General features: G+C 37.8%; 1 protein-coding gene across 4 annotated transcripts in view; it reads right to left on the reverse strand.

The window, feature by feature from the left end:
* Positions 1-460: 460 nt before the first annotated feature.
* The window catches only part of KIF27 (kinesin family member 27), a 30,966-nt gene continuing 10,171 nt past the window's right edge, over positions 461-21,255 (reverse strand). For 2 of the 4 annotated variants that reach the window (XM_072859200.1, XM_072859201.1), the window contains exons 5-19: positions 16,797-16,940; positions 14,244-14,450; positions 13,515-13,690; positions 13,001-13,134; positions 12,298-12,453; positions 11,034-11,239; positions 9,968-10,165; positions 8,998-9,111; positions 7,770-7,946; positions 6,926-7,141; positions 5,702-5,908; positions 4,679-4,877; positions 4,090-4,254; positions 2,036-2,430; positions 461-1,390 (exon numbers count right to left, since the gene is read on the reverse strand). In XM_072859200.1, coding sequence (XP_072715301.1) covers positions 1,301-1,390; positions 2,036-2,430; positions 4,090-4,254; positions 4,679-4,877; positions 5,702-5,908; positions 6,926-7,141; positions 7,770-7,946; positions 8,998-9,111; positions 9,968-10,165; positions 11,034-11,239; positions 12,298-12,453; positions 13,001-13,134; positions 13,515-13,690; positions 14,244-14,450; positions 16,797-16,940 — 2,784 coding nt within the window. In that variant the 3' untranslated portion in view covers positions 461-1,300. Of the gene's footprint in view, positions 2,431-4,089; positions 4,255-4,678; positions 4,878-5,701; positions 5,909-6,925; positions 7,142-7,769; positions 7,947-8,997; positions 9,112-9,967; positions 10,166-11,033; positions 11,240-11,867; positions 12,006-12,297; positions 12,454-13,000; positions 13,135-13,514; positions 13,691-14,243; positions 14,451-16,796; positions 16,941-21,255 lie in introns of all 4 variants that reach the window. The other 2 variants (XM_072859202.1, XM_072859203.1) reach the window with 2 other exon arrangements.

Genomic DNA, 21,255 nt, shown 5'->3' on the forward strand with positions numbered 1-21,255 from the left:
CCACTTCTCCAAAGATCACAAACATATCTGATGTATTTACCTACCTTAGCGTTAGGTGACGTTGTAGTTATGTCTTGAAATGGGTACATATGGCATACAGGATCTAATGGTTGAATGACTACTTAATCTGGAGTGTCACAGCTACAGCAACCTCCAGAGCACCAGCTGACATCTACTAGTGACTGAGTTGTACTTTCCTACATTTTCCCTTGCGTATTTTGCATACATAAAGAACAGGTTTTTCATTTGTGGAAACTTCAAAAGAAGAGGAATTCATGTTTATTTATAGGGTAGTATGAGGTGTATGATAATGCTCAGTATTATCTTGAGAAGAAATGCCTTCAACAATTCCTTTGCTTAATACGGAGATGTAGTAAATAACTACACATCTGAAACTATTTACTTGTTTCTATTTATTGCTTTTTGACTAGAAACATTAAGTAAATTATATATACGCTAATATTCAACTTAACAGTAAAGACTCAGTACTTCCATGACAGTAAAAACAATCGAGCCCAATCCAAAAACAATCAAGAAAGACCCCAATCCTTATCTCACAATTCAGCTGAACAATAGGTAATAATTAGGTACAATTCTGAAAGATACAATCATTTGACATGTTAAGTGGTTTATCTGTCGGATTAGAGTGAAATATTTTGCAGTCTACTCAGAAAATTTTAAAATGTGCCACAAGACAGTAAGTCCATTTATCATGCTGTAATAGCATCTTCATAACGTGGACAGATTTGGACTGTGCTTGCAGCATGGAAAAATGCAGTTCTTTTATACCTATAGCCACACATGCTATACACAAGACCTTGCCTAGACAACAGCAGAAGCAAAAATGCCTTTTCTAAGTACCCCTAATAATCTAAGACAACATTTTCAAACATGACTGGCTGAAGTCCACCACTAAAACAAAACTAACCTTACTTTCAGTACTGCCACTTTTTATGTAGGAGAGCGTTATGGTTAGAAGTGTTAATCTCATGGAAATGCGGACAATCTGGTCTCTGCCTTCAAGTTTGTGCAGCTGTTAAGTGTATGCTTCTTAGTGACCGCTGTCCTCTTACAAAAAAGATTTGCTTTTCATCCTGAATGCATTACCAACAACAGTATAGAGTAAACCAAAGGATATGTGTAGTCCTTGCTCTGAAGCAGACATGGAATCCAGAAGAATAATTTGCCTGTGAAAGGACATGACTAGTATAAATAATATTATTGGTCCATCTGGCTTACCTAGAGGATGCTGAATCTGGTCCTCTGTTTTTTTTCCATTTTAGTAGTACAGAAATAAATATCACACTTTGAGTTGCCAGGTGCAATTCTTTAAAAGTCCAACAAACAAAACCAAAGTGAAATAAGCAACTCTCTTAATTTCATAAATAAGCTGTAAAGAAGAAAAAAAGAAAAGTAAGTACTTTTATGTTTCTTTTCAGGCTTTAGGTACCGATTTTGATCTCAAACATGGATCGTATAAAATGTTTTTAGATAAAAAGCGTACAGAAGCCAGTCATTACCAATACTAGATGACAGTCTGGCAACTAAATTTTCTAGCTATATATCCAAATAAATTAATAGTTTGTTATTGTTTCTGACCCAAGAAAGTGAAGTACAATATTGTTCTAGGAAACCTAAGTTACACAAGTGCAGCGCACTTCACAGTGCAATTTTTGAAAAAAATGTATATTTTTTGAAGTTACTGCAAAAAAACCAAACTGATACAAATAATTTTTTCGATGTTAAAAGGCCTTTGAATTAAAATTCTTAGATACTGTGTTAATTAAAATCCATCTCAGATTCACTGAAACTGTGTGAGCATAACACCTAACGACTTGATACTGAGCAATAAACTGAAGAACGCTTATTCATTTACCCATGGTTGATACTTAACCAGACCATGAACAAAGAAATCTAATACAGTTGCTTCAGTAGCAACAGCTATTAAATATGCAATGAAGAGTAACTATGTCTTAGTGACACTAGGCTTTTTGTCCATTTCGATGGAATCTGGAGCAATAAAACTGACACCAACTCCAAGGCTTGAGCGCCTCAAAGATAATTCGGAGGGAGGAATATGACGTAGCTCTCGGCGAGACAGTTTTACTGGAGTTACTCCTTGAAACTGTGTTACGGTTTCCCCGCTCTGGGTGACAGAAGGTAGCTGAGGATGAGATTTTGAAGGCTGAACTTCATCTGTTCCTGTTTTGTCATCACTAGTGCTCGACAAACATTCTTTGTTGCACACAAATTCTGAAACCTCTTCTCCAAGCTTGTATGAATTCTGCTGTGCTCTTAAAATACTTGTTCTGTCTGTTTCTTTTATTTTCCCTGGTCGACTATTGGTTTCAGGGTTAAGTGTTGACTTGAATTCTTCAGAAGCAACTTCTGCTTCATCTTGACTGGATGCCTTGTCACCAGAACTGTTACCTAAAATGAAATTTATCAGGAGATAAGTAGCTAAAAGTTACAACTCTTCTGAGTGCCTGCCATCAAGAAATATTAGTTAGTCAATACGGTTCTACAGCATCAGTAACCTGTAGTGTGAACGTGGTAAAAAATTATCAGCACCTCACATTTTGCTCTTTCTGTTAAAAAGTTTGTCATTACAAAAACATCAGAGGTATTAGCTGTTACTTTCCTCTGACTAGGTGCTGGTAATACAAGCCTCACCGTTCTAACTTGTAATGTATCCTGGTAGGCGGTCTTAAAACAACTGAACCATGACTGTCAAATATGAAATTATTCATGTACTGAAAAACAGTCAGCAATTACACTAGCACAACACACAAAACACATTCCGCAAATTTGACTGTAATGTACACACAGGGCTTTTATTATTTTTAAAGCTCAGCAACAAATTATAAAGTGTTTTTACTACATTGTAGTGCAGCATGCCTCAACGTGTATTTAAAAGAAAAATAACTAAATACAGAACTAAATTCTTATAAAACTTACGAACATATGTATTTGAAAAAGCTGGAAATTCACAGGGATCTTCTCCCTTATTCTCCTTGCTACTATTTGGCTAGGATGAGTGTTTCCCCACACGGCTACATGTCCTGAACTATATGCTTCTTTGTATACTAGACACAGAATAGTCTTTCTCATGCTTGTTTATGATCCAACCTCAAGAATATTCATGTTCACAGTTTGACAGTGTACTTTATAGTAATGAATGTGTTGGCTCATGATCCTGTCTAGAGGGCAAGGGCTGAGCCCTAATTCACTGGGGGAGCAGCAGGTATGTGATCAGCATCTATGTGTTAGGAAGGCATGGCACTGCCCAAGTGGAAGGAAACAGAAGCATCCGTTGGAGGAAGAACCGGTCATGCTGAGCCTTAAGAAGAAACACAGGGCCAAGAAGGCTGTATTGTGCATATGAAGTACTGGTGGTGGCATCGAGAGGCATGAGACAAGCACAATAGTGACAGAAATTGAATCTTCTTTTCTTCTCCACCTGAATAGCTCTATTGCAGGTTTGGATTCTGGCAAGTAGGACATGTAACAATTAAAAACTTATCGTAGCAGTTGGTTGTTGGTTTGGTTTTTGGGTTTTTTGTGTCAAAGCACAGAATCACATTAGAAAGTTCTTTTTTTCCTACAAGTGTATAAATCCTCTCTTTTAGCCTTAGTAAGTAAGTAACTAAAGTAAGTTAGTAACTGAAAGTATGGAATTCTTCACTGACAATCTCCCAGTAAGTAACTTTTATGAAATCACGTGCTGGGAGCAGCCTACCTAAAAGCATGGCATATCACAAAGCTGTTAGTTACAATGTCATTTAGACCCTTTCAGATAGTAAAATTCCTTTTTCTTAACCACAACAGTCTGAGGTTGTAGTTGCTGAAATTATGTTAGAATCCAGAGAAAACAGAACAAGAATTTAAACCACTGGTATACCACTGCTACAGCTAGAAACCAATGTTGTTTCTCCTTTGAAACTCGGGGAGAGGTGTAATATATTCCTGAAGAACAGTTAGTTCAGTAAAAATATGATTTTTATGTCTATCTGATATACTTTTGTGTGTTCACCACCCTTCAAATGGTCTATTGACAACTGCATAAATATCTGAAGATAATATACTTACATTTAGTGGATGCCAATAATTGATGGGATGACTCTCCAAAGAGGCACTTCAATTTCTTCTTCAGCTCTCTGCTGGTTTTCTTATAGAAAAATAAGTCTTTTTCCAGTTGCTGGACTTTTACTTCATACCCTTTCAAGGTTTCTGCTATACCTTCACCATCTTGTTCTAGGACAAGGAAAACTAGTTTAAGAACCAAATATCTCTGTGCCAAAAATGACATGCCCAACTAGACAGAATATGTCTTGTATCTTGCTGACACTTTGCTTGCAGCGTGTACATTTTAACTACTATGACGTAGGATCAAAAAGGCCATGCCAACCCCGCTTGTCAGTTTTAATAGGAGTATTTAGAAGATCAAGATCAGCAGGACCGGTATCTTTACTTTACCTTATGCTTTAAAAAAATACTCAATTTTCTGTTCATACAGACACCATGTGTCTGTTCCTCAGCATCCTAAACAACATCAAAATTAGTGACAGCCAAAATATATCTCTGAACCTTATTCTTTGTTTTTCAGTTGGAATGTAGTATTTCTCAGTAGTGACTGAAGATAATACTTGCTGTACAATCCCCCCCAAGAAGCAAATACCTTTGAAATGATGCAATATTAACTGTATTTTTTTCTCATGTTCTTTGTGTTGTCGGGTTAGCTGCCTGTCACACTGCAACTTGACGTGTTCAAGTGCAGATTCTAATTCACGTATTATGTTTTCCTGGTCTATGACCTTCATTTCCTGTTCTTCAATCTGCAGTTGTAGTTTACGTTCAGACTCACGTAGGCCAACAATCTAAGAAATAAATACATTTGTTTTGATTTAGCTAACCTTTTTCATAAAAGCTTTTACCTTTCTGCTTAATAGATTAAAGCCTACAAAAGCAATGGTCTCTATAAGCCATAAGCTTATATTGGAAACAGACTTGCCTGCTGCTACAAGTTCACACTTTAGAAATGAGCTCTGTACATTTTGATCACATGGACAAATGGATTTTTTTGATAACCTGTGCAGAATTTAAACTGAAGCAACAATGTTTTCCTGATTGTGGAAAACTTCCAACTTGCATCCCACAGAGAACTTGCTCATGAAATCACCCAAGGTTCACCCAAAATCACAAAGACACACCATGTCCTAATGCATTTCATTTTTATGTTTCCAGATGTAAGTATGATTCTTCAGTATTTGGCTGTACACACTGCAAGCAGTGTATGCAAAAAGAGTTTATACTGGATTTAGAAAAAAATAGGAATACTAGCCTGAGCTTTCTGAAGCCTGCAGTAGGGAAGATTTTCAATATGACACCACTATTTAAATATGTTGCTGCTCCAAAAGTTAGCAACACAGAGCACTGGAAAGGAGCAAGGAAATTTCCACATTGGCAGCACCTTTTACGCTAATGACCCCAAGACAAGATATACAAAGTTAACACACAGGTATCCTATTTAGGTTAATGTAAAAATTAAAAATATCTGAATTAATAGCAGATGTATGTAACCTGAAGAGATTTTCACCAAAAGCTTGTTAAATTTATTTTTATTTCTTGACACCATTTCATTTCATGATCTAGAATAGTAACAGAAAATAGGATCAAATATTATTCATTAGCCAAAACAAACCTTGTTGAAATATTTGAAGAGGATAGCTCTGAGCTCTGCAGCAGATAGGGAAATTAGTTTTCCTATTACATTATTCTCGCTCTGTGAAAGAATCTGAGAAGATGACCTAAGCAAGTGCTGGCGATTCTGAATACTTTCATTCTTGTAATCAATAGCAGCCTCCAGGGCTTCAATTCCTTCTTCCAGCTGGAAAAGGACATGTTCTTCCTACAGCGAAACACATGACTGAGATCTTTAAAAAGGAAGTGTAGAACTAATCTTTCTATACATAAGACATTCTTTAACTTCATTCTCAAGAGTGAAACTAAACTTAAGGGCAAGACAAACTAGTAGCCGTACAGACAATGGAATGGGAAAAATAAGAGGTAGAGTACAAATATAGAACATTTGTCTTTTTCTGCCATAGTACCCCTGCCATGATAAATGGTTGATCAAATGGTTCATCACAAAAACAGAAGTCATGTTTCCCTTTTTATCCTTCCCTCATCCTCCCCACAGTTTGAATTCTACTATTATTTTTTTGGTTGTGCTAGTTTTCTGTTGGATTAATGAATTAATCAGGTCAGTAAGGAGTTTGATGACTTTAACTTGTGTAGGGAAGTCGCAGAAATGCATGGCCTGAAGCACTGCAGAAGAGTGAGACAAGTAGGGTTCTTTCTGGCACATTACCACCTCAGCCACATGCCCATACTGCTTATCAAGACCTAAAAATAATCTCTGCGTTTTATAGGAATTCATTATATCTTCAACGTAATTATACTGATCAACTCAAGGGTGGACCATCCAGGTAATATGACTTATTTTTGCTGTAAAAATATGGAGGCCTTCAGGTGAAGTTTGCTTTTTCACAAAATCCTATGAAGAAAATCAAGGGGCATCACTATGTGAGTACATTGCCTTGTTCTATGTCCTGACATTAAAATATCTGCCTATGATAAACGGATGAACTTCTAATTCCCTTATTTCTGATTATATGATCCTTAGGCCAGTGGAGTTTGTCAAGGCACTAGCTGAATTAAGTCTCTCTGAACATAAACTTTGTTCACTGGTACGTCAGTAGTGCTACCATAGCAGTATTTTAACATTGCTATTTACAAAAGTACCCAACCTCAGTTCCTGGGTTCTAGCTTATCTAATATTTGGAGACATTTGAGGTTCTGATTGGAACACTTCATTATACAACACTACCTAAAACCTGTATTTATCTTGGAGGCGCTTACTTACTTCAGTTGACAACACTTTACCATCTTGCAGTTTCTCATCCACACTATTTCTTCTTCTGAGCAGCTGATCCCTTTCTGTCTGGAGAACCTGAATTTTTTCCAAAATGTCTGTCTTGTCTTCAGTGGTGCTGCCCTGAAGCTGCATACCTTTATCACACAGTTCCTGATCCAGCATACTTAAGCGAGTAGACAATTTCATACTATCTTTGTTTAAAGCCTAAAAAAAACACAGCAACCATAGATATAAAACTGAGATACTCCTTCCAGTAAGAAAAATGTAGGTGAGACCATCACATTCTGCAGTGAAAGTGCATTGCTTCTTGCAATGGGAGCCCATTTATTTTGAGTAGAGAGCTACCATAACATTTACTATTTACTCAAAAGATGAAAGAAAACAAAAATGCTCAACATGCAGTTTTCTACATACTAAAAATTAAAGGGGCTAGTCATTATAAGTGACAATGATACTGCAATTTCTATTCACTTTTGCTACTGAAAAATAAATAATGCAAAATGCTTTCCTGTCATGCTCTCTAGTTTGCAAAAGGACTGAGTCATTTTTAGATAGCATATTATTTAGTGCTCTGCAATAACACAACTCCACAGTTCAGATTTTTTTGTTTTGTTTTGTTGTTGGAATTTTGGGGAGAAAAAGTGAATAAAAATTACTATTCTGTGTTATTCACATTTTAAATGTTGATTTGCTCAAGCCAAACAATAACTTCATGGCAGTGGTAGAGACAGAGGTTACATGGCTTGAGCCTCTTCTGCTATCTGCCTCCCCCCCCACCCCCTTTCAGTCAGCACTATAACTGTGGTGAGTTTCATGTTTTTTCTTAAATCACCTGGCTAGATCTCAGTTTCTTGATTTCCAGGTGGCTTTTCTCTTGCAATAGTGCTTCTTTTTTGGCTACAATGGCTTCTCTTTTCTTTAAATCTTCTTCTAGTTCTGCTAACTGTTGGTGCTGTTGGAGAATTCTTTCCATTTCTTCATCCAGCCATTTCTTTTGCTCTTCTAATTTCTAAAGTTTAAATAGAGATTCAGAGAGCATTAACCAGGACATTTTGGGGCAGAATTTTATGATTATCGTTATCCTTTTTTAGAATAACTGATAAAACTGTAGAAGAAATTGACATTTCCAATGTTAACATTAATTCTGAAAAAAAACCTTGACTCAGAATAATACAGAAATCGGACTGACTTAAAAAGAGGCTCAGCAATGTTACACTGCTACATCTTGTATAAATGAATTTGCATCAGATGCCTTTAATGAAATGTATTATTTTTCTAAGACCAGTTATATAAATAGATGTCTTCTATATAATCACAGCACCTAGGTTTGGAAGGTACCACAAGAATTCATCTAGCCCATTGTCATTGCATTATATTTGCCCCAAGACCAACTATTTGTGGAAAAACATTAAGTGACAAGGAATTATGATGTTGACAGAAAGAAAGACAGTAAATGAGAGCACTGATCCTGCTAGCACAGTCTATTATAAATTTGTTCTGAAGCCACAGTTTATCAGTGGATATATTCGTGCTAAGGCTAAAAAGTTGCCTTTATTTAACTTCCAAAATTTATTTTCACCTCTAAAGACTTTGGGTAATTCATGAAACGCCCATGTTCCAATGTCCACATCTGAAATAATGTATGTGGCACTGCTGCATAGGACACTTACTTTTCTAACCCTGTTAGGAACAACCAAAACCATAGATCTCTGTCATTTATATCAGAGGGGAAAACAAAAAAACAAATAAACCCTGGAACTTTTATAACAGAGCTCATGAGGATCACCCTCAAACCTAGCAGACAACCTAACCGGTTGAATTCTGAGGTCTCTGAATCAGCATCTCTGACAAATCATAGAAAGAAAAGACATTAGAGCCTCTCTTTTCCTTCATTCAAAAAGAGTACGAGAGCTGCTAGACTATACTCCCAATTTTTCCTACAGCAAAAAAGACAAAACTATGATGGAATACTCTTCTTCTCAACACTTTACAAAGATGGCTACGGATGAAGAAAGAATTTTTTTTTAAGGGCCCACACAGATTCGGAATAGATTAGCTACCTGTAGCTTCTGTGAAGTTCCCACTGAGTTATTTTTCTTCTTTTTAAACGCAGCAATCTCTTTATCCTTACGTTTAAGGATCTTCTGTTGTTGCTCCATCTTCAGCTGAAGTTCCTATAAACAAACAAAAACCCCCATTCTTCCAGCCTCAGTCAGTCTGTTTTTAAATGCATTTAATGTCAGAGTCCACACAAGTATATAACCTGAAATTGAGGTGTCAATAACCTTGACATTGAGGTGCTGGAGCATGTCCAAAGAAGGGTAACAAAGCTGGTGAAGGGTCTGGAGCACAAGTCTTATGAGGAGCGGCTGAGGGAACTGGGGTTGTTTAGCCTGGAGAAAAGGAGGCTCAGGGGAGACCTTATCGCTCTCTACAACTACCTGAAAGGAGGTTGTAGAGAGGTGGGGGTCGGTCTCTTCTCCCAGTTAACAAGTGATAGGATGAGAGAAAATGGCCTCAGGTTGAGCCGGGGGAGGTTTAGATTGGATATTAGGAAAACTTTGTTCACTGAAAGGGTTGTCAAGCATTGGAACAGGCTGCCCAGGGAAGTGGTTGAGTCACCATCCCTGGAGGTATTTAAAAGACGTTTGGACGAGGTGCTTAGGGACATGGTGTAGTGGTGGTCTTGGTAGTGTTAGGTTTACGGTTGGACTTGATGATCTTAAGGGTCTTGTCCAACCTATATGATTCTGTGATTCTGTGAAATACTGACCCTTAAATTTACATGTAAAATTGCAATTCAGGGTTAGACATCACATAATAAAACAAACAAACAAAAAAAGCTGAAGAGAAAGGCAAACTGAAGATTTCTGTGAAAATGTTTATAGACAATTTCTTCAGTGCATTTGTCAAGAAAGCCATTACTTAAAACTATGGAAAGCCTGGCAGTATAGTTTATTGTCTTTGGGGAAGCAGAGGCACTATTGGCTCATCTCATTCTTTGTCATAAAGAGATAGGAAGAATCCTACTTTAATTTGTTGCTGGTCCCGCTGAATCTCTGCTTCTAGTTGCTTCTTTTTTTCGCTCTCCTCACACAGTCTCTTCTGTAGCTGGGTCTGCTGATGCTTCATCTGAGCCACATTCTGCTCAAGTTCTGTTGCTTGTCTCTCACTTTGGTTCGATAATGAAGCCAGATTCTTAGTGTCTTGCTGCTTCTTCTGTAAAGCCTGAATGTTAATAGCAAATTTCAGCTTAATAGCAGGAAAACTTAAAAGTAAAATATGACTCAGCTTCATTCTTTATTTCACTGAATTCTTAGAGTTAGCAAGACTTACTAACTTCTGCCCAAATGATCACTCATTATTTCTGTGTTTTCTGAGCTATCTGGTAAAGTTGGCACAGGCAGAATTAAGCAACATGAAAAGGTAAAGATATGGTTCATGCCTGGCAATACAATGAAAGTAGTAAAATCTAACAGAAATCACAGCTCTGGAAAATGTCCACAGACATAATGGTGCCAGAATGCTGGTCCTGAGCTCAAGTCAATAAGCCAGCTACCTCTTTCTGTACAGCACTTGTCTGACCTGGCATTCTAGGACCAAGAGGCACAGGGTACCTAAGCTGGCCCTACACAGATTTTAAACTTAGGTATAGCAGAACTTAAAAGTAGGTCAGTACCAAACAAATATGACTGTATTGGGCCTCGTCTTGCAAACCATCACAGTGATTTACTTAGAGCTGGAATTTATATAGTATTTTCATAAAAACATTGATTTTATTTATGGCAGGTAATAGACTTGTAATGGTCTCCTTGTGTAGGTTCTTTTATGATACTACATACAATGGTGTATGAGCATCTCCTATCACCCACTCCTTTCTTGGTTTCCTATCTGCCAAGAAAATACTGTATGTATCTAACTACATACATGTTAAATAGCATTCTGAGTATAATAGTATTAAGTTTCTCATTAGCTACTTCAATCCAACCCGCTTCCAATGTGTAAAACTTGTGAGAGTTTTACAAGCAGAGTGTTAAGGTTCAAAGGTGATGGTGAGACAGAGATTTGCAAATCTTAATGGTCAGGTCAGAAATACCTGTACTTTCAACTTAGCTGCATCCATCTTCTTCCGGAACTCTTTTTGTAACTTGGCTTTCTCAGGAACGTCTCTCAGCTCCTTACTCTCCAGCTCCTGAAGCTGCTTTTGTGTTTCAGCCAGTTCCATTTTGGCCTGCTCAGATTCTTGCTCCAGTTTAGTTATCTTCAAAGAATATTGCCTGCTTACAGACTGCGCATCCTTACCTTAAAGACATGATATCAAAATAGCTTAAAAACAGCAGGATAATCAGTTGAAATGTAATACTGAATTCTGTAGTTGAATCATTACTTACTTCATTTGGCTAGACCAATAATTTCTGAGAAATTTTCCAACCCTAAAGGAACATACAGTTCCTTTTTAACTCTGAAATAGAGATAAAGGAAGGAGTCTTAAATCTGAATTCTTCATGAGTCACCTGATGTCACCAAATAAAGTGCCATGTGAGTGCCAAATAAAGTGAAATTCTTCTGCCTACTGTAGTTTTTGCCAAAATGGCTCTCCTGTATTTCATAAATGTTGCTTTTTCCAGAAGAATATGCTGTTTATTTATTACTCAACTTTCAGCTTAATAATCAGTAAATAACTTTTTGGATTGTGTTTCTACTCTCTGACTTGCCTGTTTGGGCGATCTTTCCCAAAGTACTATTTTGCGGGGCACAGAATCTTTCTCAGTGCCAAAAGACAACCTCAAGAGAAGGTATGCACAGGAGAAGAATGTGATTGAAGGGGTTGAGCAAAGAGATCCTTACTGTCATCATAAGGCTAGTTTCTGGCAGGCATATATATACCAGGACAGATGTGTAAGTGATGTAGGCTAACAGGGACACTGACCTTTTCCCTCATCCTCTTCTGACTCCTGCTTCTCTACTGCAGTGCTGGGAATGCTTACATTCCCAGCACAGTGATGTATCTTCTCTCCTATCCCAGACACCATGTGACAAATACATGTCCACGAAGAGATCAGTAGCACTGAGCATACATGAAAAATTACACTATTGGTGGATAAAAGCAATAATCAGCAAAGCACAAAAAATATTTAACAAATACATTTGCATATCATAGCAAATGTAATCAAAATTTACTCCCTTCAGTGCAATCATAGCAAGTAATTAATGAAAGTTATGAATCTTTAAGTTATTAAAAGTATTCTTGCATAAGATAATTTCATAAAAACTAAGACATGCAGGACTTCAGAAGTTTTGTGCCTTTTCTTTTGTTTCTGAACTTCTTCATTCCAATTTTCCCTACAGTAGCCAGTTACCTGTTCTTACTAATTCCTTAATAAGTTCTTCTTTCATTTTGATATTAAGTGCAAGTTCTCTCATTTTTTGCTTGGCCTTAGTGAGTCTCAACTCTGAATTCTTTAACTTCTGCATGTTAAAAACATGACTTTTCTGGAGGCTGTCAATCTCTTCACCTTGAAAGAAAACAAAGCAATATGGAGATAAAAAATCTGGAATACATCCTGTATCCAAAAGATAGTGCTCTGGAACGTTGTATGTGTGGAGTTCTTCCATATGAAGTAAAAGAATCAAAAGGAGGGAATAGAGCAAAGAGTCTTTTCCCTGCCATGTGTCTAAACAGGAAAAGAAAGGATGGCATGCACTAGCATTTCAAGACCCTAAGTGAGAGAAAAAATAGTCCTGAAAGCATTTCAGTGCATCTCTGATAAGATAATACCATCTATTTTCTTTCATTGAAGCAGTACTAAAGATTTATATCTAAACAGCTTTTTGATGTGTGAAGTGCTTTCTGGCTAATAAGTATTACTTAAACATTAAGGTCACTGACATCAGTTTCAGAAAGGGGAAGAAGAGAATCTCAAACACCTACATTGAACTATAACCAAAAAACATTTGTATCAAATACACCTATTTTGCTGGGAAAAATAATTACATGTGCTAAAGACATTCTTGCATATTCTGATACTGTAATAAGATTTGCTCTCATGACTTCCATTTTACCTGTGGTTGTGTCAGTCTGTAGCGCAGATTTGTTGGATAAACCCGACTTGTCTACTTGACACTTCATGTCACTTAGATCAGGAAGAAAGCACAGACAAGCCTGTTTTTGTGTCCATGTTCGGTTTATGGAATGCCTAAGGAAGAATGAAAAACATGCTACATTCTGAACACACAAGGATTTTTCTTCTTTAAGCTTCATGCAAAGTACGTGACCTTAACAGAGAAGAATCCCAAACTCACATAAGCATTTGTACCTTCTTTCCCATCTACTCTCCACCTCCCAACCCCCCCAGTCTTCATAGTAGATTCTGGCCCCCAAAAAAGGATTATGCAATCTTTATTAAATCAAAAACCTATGTTTATTAAACTTATTTTGTAATATGCCCAGTTGGTCCCATAAATTTACCATAAGTAACATCACAAATGGTCTCATATTATGGCAGGAATAGGCAGTAATACTACCTTTGCCATACATTTGGCTGTAACAAAAATTAAAGAATAACAAAAAAATTACTTAAATGAGGTTTTGTTTTTGTTGCTTGTATTTTCTTCCTCTTCATCGCTCTGATCAGAGAGGTGGCAGTGAAGGACTTCATCCTGATCTTCTATGTTGCTCAGTATCATCTGGCTGCGAGCACGGAATTCTGCCATTACCCGGGCTAGGGAGAAGGCAGGGGGGCTGGTATACACCTATCAAAAAACACACAAAAAAAGTGGTGGGTAAAAACACTTAACAATTTAGCAATTCTTTACTGATACCTAAAAAATATTTCAATTTAGAAGTCTGTCATCACCTGAGCTTGTAAGCAAAATCACAGAGGTTTTCTATAATAACTCTGAATACTTTTGTAACAAAAGGTTTTGCAAGAGCTTAGAGCACTTGTTCCAAATGTGAAAGAAGGCACTGTTAGCAACTCATTATCCAACATATTCAATATGTCAGTAAGCATAATCATTCGTTTTTGATAATGCTTCATATCTGAACCTTCAAAAACCCCAGGAAAACACCAGAAAAAACTACAGCTTTAGCACTTGTAAGTGATAATTTTAAGCCTGAACATTTTGGACAATTGTGGCATAGCATATGTTGCAAGACATCAAAAAGTAATTTTTCAGAGTCTTCAATGGGAATATAAACAGCATCTGAGAAAGCCACCATAATTTGTCAATGTCAAGTCTAATTATTGAACTACAACCATTACAATGTAAAGGGAAAAAAAAGTAATGTTTGGGTAGACCTTACCTTTCGGGTCTCTGTCCCTGAAGGTGGGTGAAGGGAGTGTAGCAGACTCTTTGTGAGTGGGACACTGTATGGCCTCCTTGCAGATGCCACAACAGCTGGCCCATCTTCACAAGAACTTGAGAAGTCCAAAGTTTTCACATCTGTAAACTTCTCTAATTTTTCTTTTAGGTGATCAATAAGCATTTGCTGTTCCACCATCTTCTCATTCTCATGGGGAAAAAAAACCAAAGCAAAACTGTTGCTGATCATGAGCTCTGTATCATATTCACCATTTCTAAATTCCTTACAAAGGTCATGAATGTTGTAAATCACTCACTGACCCTAAATTCTTCTGCAGTTGCAGAAATACTGCAACAAAATGAAAATTCTATGCCATATCATTAATCTAACGCCCTCCCCCCCCACCTCCAATAAATTTTAGACACATTTTTGTCCAGAAAGACCTACCCCAGGTAAGTTACGTTAGCTTATCTAGGCATCTAGTGAGAAGGAGATAACGTACTTATCAGCCTGTGCTTGCTTTATATGTGTGTTTATGGAGAAATAAAATGGGGATTCAACAACAATATTCAAATGAAGCACACTGCCTGAGTCTAATTAATTAAACATGTATACAGGCTTCCTCCTCCTCTTTGAGCAGTTCCACTTTAAAGATTATTTGTATTAATAAACATAAACATGTACATGATCCCAGGATCCTTGTACAGGCTACTTCTTTTTCTTCTACCCAGCCTCAACTTTGCTGGTAATGCCAGTTTTGAGAACTTACTTATCTGCTTCTCCTACAGCAGTCTCTGTACATTGTTCAAAACTACTGATCTTACCTAAATTGATCCATCCATAAGGCCAAGATTATACCCATTTTCAACTCCCTCTATTCCTTTCAATTATTTTCAAAGTACCTTTAAAATCTGGCCTAGTAACAACAGGAAAGTTGAAGAATAGCTAGTGATAGTAAACCGAAAGTATTCAATGAAAGATATTTTGCATTCTCCTACTTTGAGTAATACATTTTTATTCATTCTTTATATCTTGTTTTCTTAGACTGCAAGTTTCTTCCATACACAATGCCTTGCAAATTGACATTTTGTTGGAATACAATACATAATATTCCTGTGTCATAGGAAATAGAATATATATATGAATACCATATTTGTTATGATTTTGGAAGCAGTAAATGCCAACTGATCCACCTTGAAGCTATTATTTAACCCTTTTAAGACTCTTTGTCCCTGATACCCTTGTAAATACAACCCCACAGCGCAACACCTGTTACATAAATACATGTGTATAAACATGCGATGTACTATCTAGTACATACTACATTTAAAATCCTTATTCTATCATGTATCACATATTCCCGTGAATACAACTTAAAATATTTGACAGAAGTTTTTGCTTTTCTTTATTCTACCTGTTTTATATGTTTCTAAATAAAAGTGGCAGTTTAGTGGATTAAGTAGCAAAATGGTGCCTGAGAGTTCTCCATCTTCTCTCCTGTCTGTGATACTGGAACAATAATGATCTTTTACCTACACTGTGAATGCTTGTGTACATTACCTCTACCTTGTATCCTCCAGAATTTATGTAAGCATTATCTCAGTGTAATAGGTTGACACTATGCTGTACAGGTAAAAAAAAAAAATCAATCTAGCCAGAGGTGACAGAAAAGAAAGAAAGTGACAGAGGGAAGAAAAAGAGGATGACTAGTATACTTACCTTTCATTCATTGACTCTCCCCAAGCCATCAGCAAAGAAGAGGAAAAAGGAGAAAAAGTAGAATAAGGAGAAGAGTACTAGCTAGCCATGCTTATGCTTTTATCTTTTAAAAAGTCAGATAATTCATCTATCATCCACATGACAGGCAGCACCAGGAGAATATTAACTATTCTATTTATGGTCTCCTGGATTTTGAAATGTTATACACTTACTACCCATCATAATTTCATTAGCAAGCACAAGATCTAGAGACGGAAGGAGGCAAGCAGTGTTTCCTCTATGTCACTCAGTTTTCTCTAATAGTAAATGCTCAGAAAATTAGGATGAAATTCTGTCTTATAAAGTCAAAAGGGAACATTACTCTAATCCTTAATAAAGCGATAACAAAATACGTTTCCATACAACCTCTCAATTAAAGCATTCTATACGATCTTTATAGTCTTGTTTTAGATTCTAAAGAATCTTTAAAGGCCTTTCAAATCCTAATTCATTAATCATCCTGAAGCTACTTGGCACATTTGGGAATAGGGGTGCGTGTAATGCTTTAGGAAGCATGGAGAGGGTGAATGATTTCACCTCATGTTATACAGGAAGGCTGTGGGCACAGCTAGGCTGATACACAAACTTCAGGAGTCACACTGTTGTGCTTCATCCACTAGATGAACTCAACTCATTAAGTGATGCAGCTCTAATTCAAAGAAAATGCCCGTAAGATTGACAGGTAGTTATGTCCAAAAAAATCCCGAGGGACCTATCTTGAAATAATGAATGCATTCATACAGTAGAACAATGGTTCAATACAGATATATGTAATGTGTACCAGAGGAAAAATACCTGTAATCTATGTGTTTCTTGAGCCTCCTTTAAAGATTCCAGTTGTTCTTGATTTTCCTGTAGTAATGTCTTTATCTGATTCTGCAGTATCTGCAGTTCATGATCCTTCTGGCTAAATACTTCTTCATCCATAACTAAAGCCTGCTAGATAATAAAAGAAAAGTTCAGCTGGGGAAAAGGGGACATTATTGTTCTTATAGTTGGAAAATGAAAAAAAAACCAACCTCAAAACCTCACTTGCTGTTGTTGTGGTTTAGCCCCAGTCAGCAATTCAGTACCACCCAGCCGCTCACTCACCACCCCCCCACCCCCCCCCCCGGTGGGATGAGGGAGAGAATCGGAAGACCAGAAGTAAGAAAACTCGTGGGTTGAGATAAGAACAGTTTAATAATTGGAACAAAATAATAATAGTAGTAGTAGTAGTAGTAGTAGTAGTAATAATAATAATAATAATAATAATAATAATAATAATAATAATAATAATAATAGTAGTAGTAGTAGTAGTAATGAGAAGGAGAACAACAAGAGAGCGAGAGAGGAGCAAAACCCAAGGGAAAAAAAACCCCAGTGATACAACTGCTCACCACCTGCCAATCGATGCCCAGCCAGTCCCAGAGCAGTGACTGCTGCCCCCCAGCCAACTCCCCCCAGTTTATACCCTGAGCATGACGTCATACGGTATGGAATAGCCCTTTGGCCAGTGTGGATCAACTGTCCTGGCTGTGCCCCCTCCCAGCTGCTTGTGCACCTGGCAGAGCATGGGAAGCTGAAAAGTCCTTGACCAGTGTAAACACCGCTTAGCAACAGCCAAAACATCAGCATGTTATCAATATTATTCTCATACTAAAATCCAAAACACAGCACTATACCAGCTACTAGGAAGAAAATTAACTCTATCCCAGCTGAAACCAGGACAGTTGTTAAAAGATGTGATCAGAACTGCAAAACTTTAAGGTATGTATGGCAAATTGTCCAAGTGGCTATCTGTGGTTTCTACCAGTTATTTCTTCACTTCTGTTTCATCTGTTGATTTTATTCTGACAAGTTTCTTTCTTCCAAAGGGAATAATGTATGCATAACCAAAGCTACTTTATTGAAGTAGATATCTAAATCAAATTATTCTCTTTAGGGTGCTGTGAGATGTAGCCACAAGATCTCAGCATCAACCGTAAGATTAATACACTTCTCAAATGAAAAAATAAGGACAGCTGTCCTCATTCTGCAACTCAGATAACAGCCTAAAGATTAAAGAAACCATAAGAATGCTTCTTCAGGTGTTCTTGTGGATATATAATCCAATACTGATTGCAGGAGACTTCCAAATGTTGTTACTCTTCCAGAAAGCTTGTAGAAGCCAAATACGAAGTAGGGAAACATCATGTCTTATTGGTCTAAAATGGGATACTTATGCACAACTAGCTTACCTACACCTTTCTTCCAAGAAAAGACAACTCTTAATAGCTTTTAAGAATGCAGTCAAGAACCTGATGTCTCTTTAGAGAACAGAATTTTTTCCGAAGTCTATGTACCAATGCAAATGTTTCTACTAAACGTAGTTGACAAGTGTATCCTGTCCCCCACTGGTGCTGTATCATTATGCAGAGTTGAGCCAACTACAGAAAAAAAGAAGCTTGCACAGGTGGTAGCATGGTGGCAGAGTGGGGCAGGATGAAGTGATAGAAAACTGAGTGGCGTATTGTCCATATTATATTAAACTTACATAACTAAAATCAGAATATATTTGCTCAGTTGTATTGGGTGTAGGTGTCAAGGGTTTGGTGGGGGTAACTGCAGCGGTGGCATCTGTGAGAAGAGACCAGGGTTGCCCCATGCTGGACACAGCCGGTTCCAAGCAACTCCAGTGGACCCACTGCAGGGAACAATTGAGCCCCTCAAGCCAAGATGGTGGCACCTCTGTGATAATATATTTAAGGAAGGGCACAAAATGCCAGACAGGCAGAAAAGAAGGGAACCAAAAGAGTGAGAAAGAGCAGAGGGAACACCAGGAGGAGAAGGAGGAGGTGCTCCATGGTGGAACAGATACCCACACTGCAGCCTAGGGAGGACCCACGCTGGAGCAGATGGATATTCCTGAAAGAACTGCTGCCCATGCAGAGCCCATGCCGAATCAGAGGAAAGCTGTGAGGATGAAAGAGCAGCAGAGAGAAACTACTATATACTGACCATAAACCACTCTCCTATGTCCCTGCACCACTCAGCAGTGAGGGACAGGAGTATGGAGTGAAGGAGTGAAGATAAGCCTGGAAAAGGGGGGGAGGAAAGGTGCTGTTGTTTTAGTGTTTGTCTTTTTGTTCCCCACTACCCAAAAGAGTAATTAATTTTTTTTTAAATTGGCAATAAATTAAATAATTTTTCCCCAATTCGAGACTGTCTTTTAATCGGTAAGCAATCTTCCTGTCTTCATCTCAACCCACAAGCCTTCTCATTCCTGTTCCTCCTATTTTCTCTCTCCGAGACCTGCTGATGGAGGGGTGAATGAGTGGCTGGGTGGGAGTTTGGCTGTTAGCTATGGCTAACCCACTACGCCAGTATTTTTATTTTGTGTAAGACAGCATTATCCAGGCAATCATAGCTGTTAGCAAAGAAGTACATATGTACACACAAGAACAGGTCCACTATTAGCTATTAAATCTGTCCAAGTGCAAGCCCTGCTGTAGAGTCTGTACTGTCTCATTCATTTTAGCCTCTCCCTAACCATCTCCTCCCAGCTGTGGATGGCATACTCACCTGGGAAAATTTAAGTTTAGACTCAGCTCTTATACCATTTTGAACCTGGGAAACAGAGGTTTAAAATAAGCTGCAGAAGAAAATCAAGAAGTAAGAAAAAAGCTGTGATTTAGATTGACTGAGAACAAAGAAAAGACAGAATTTGTATATGCAATTGCCTGACAACAATCTACAGGTTTATCACAGTTTGGTGTGCAAATTGAAAATGGGTGGATGTTATAAAATTCTAACTTGTTGGAGCAGTCTCCTTCTACTGCAAGACAGACTCAGGTTAGTTTTTCTGAGCTGTTCATCTTATGTCAGAACTTCACTCAGTTTCAGTGTACAGGTATTTTAAGTTACAAAATTAATTTTCATTTGAGGCTCTGTTTATTGTACACTAATTATATTATTTTGGATGTTTTGTTATTCATAGTCAACATTTTAACTCAGTACATCCAAAATACTCACTTCCTAAATGTATATGGGGATGTTCCCAAAAAGAATTATTTATTTGATCATGTGTCAGTTTTGTGAGGAGACATTATCATGCTTGAGAAGGCTGAGAGCTCTTCTCCCCATAGGTCATTGTCTAACACTATTATCTGCTGCTTGAGAAAGAGCTAATGAGAGCTACCGGCATGACAGGATCCTCATGGGATACCTGCATGCTAAGAATCCCATATCTTGTTTTAAATTCCCATCTCAGCTAGAAAACTGTAAAGAAGTATGATGCCACCAAAAAGCATAAAGCTGATATATAACACAAAAGCAAGTGTTAGAAAAGTGATGAGACAGAGAAATCTGTAAATAGTTTAGAAACTCAGTTAGCTGAAGGCATGATAATGAAAAAGAAATGCAGGAGTTCTTGGTGAGGACATTGCTGAAGAAATAAAGGTTAGGAAATTACTTAATGATCATAGATGAGGTACTTGCAACTTCACAGTATTAGATAGACTAGTATACTACATACATAGTGTTAGATAATATTAGATATAAGTTGCAAAACTTAGCCCATGGGTTATCTGTAAGTACACTGATATCTGTGAAAATATCTGCATCATAGTTATATCTGTAATGCTTCTGATAGACTAATTTATTTGCAGGATTCAAAACAATTTCTGAGTTTACAGGACAACCGAAAGTCACTGTAGTGGGTTAACCCCAGTAGGCAGCTAAGCACACAAAGCGACTCACTCACCTCCCCTCCCAACCCTAGTGGGACAGGGAAGTAAAAGCAAGAAAACCTCTGGGTCCAGACAGAAATCGTTCAGTAAGTGAAGGTGAAGTGGAAGAAGAGAGAAAGAAAACAAGACAAGTAATGCAAAGGCAATTAATGCAAAACCAATCACTCACCGCCTCCCACAGGCAGACTGATGCCCAGCCAGCTCCTGAGCAAAAGACGGCTAACATACCTAAGACCTCCTCCTCTCCCTTTTTATTGCATGTCATAAGCAATGTCATATGGCCTGAAATATCTCTTTCGCTGGCTTGGGTCATCTGCCTGGTTGTTCCCTCCCTGCCCCCGGTTGCATCCCCCAGTCTGTTCACTGGAGTGGCAGGAGGAGAAACAGAGACAGCCTTGACGCTGTGCAAACACTGTTCAGCAAGACCTAAAACATTGGTGTGTTATCAGCATTGTACTGGTCACAACTCTAAAACACAGCACCCTATGAGCTGCTATGAAGAAAATTAACTCCATCCCAGCCAGACCCAGTACAACCTCCACTCC

Source organism: Ciconia boyciana, chromosome 4 (genome assembly GCF_034638445.1).
Source record: "Ciconia boyciana chromosome 4, ASM3463844v1, whole genome shotgun sequence".
NCBI classification, from domain to species: Eukaryota; Metazoa; Chordata; class Aves; order Ciconiiformes; family Ciconiidae; genus Ciconia; species Ciconia boyciana.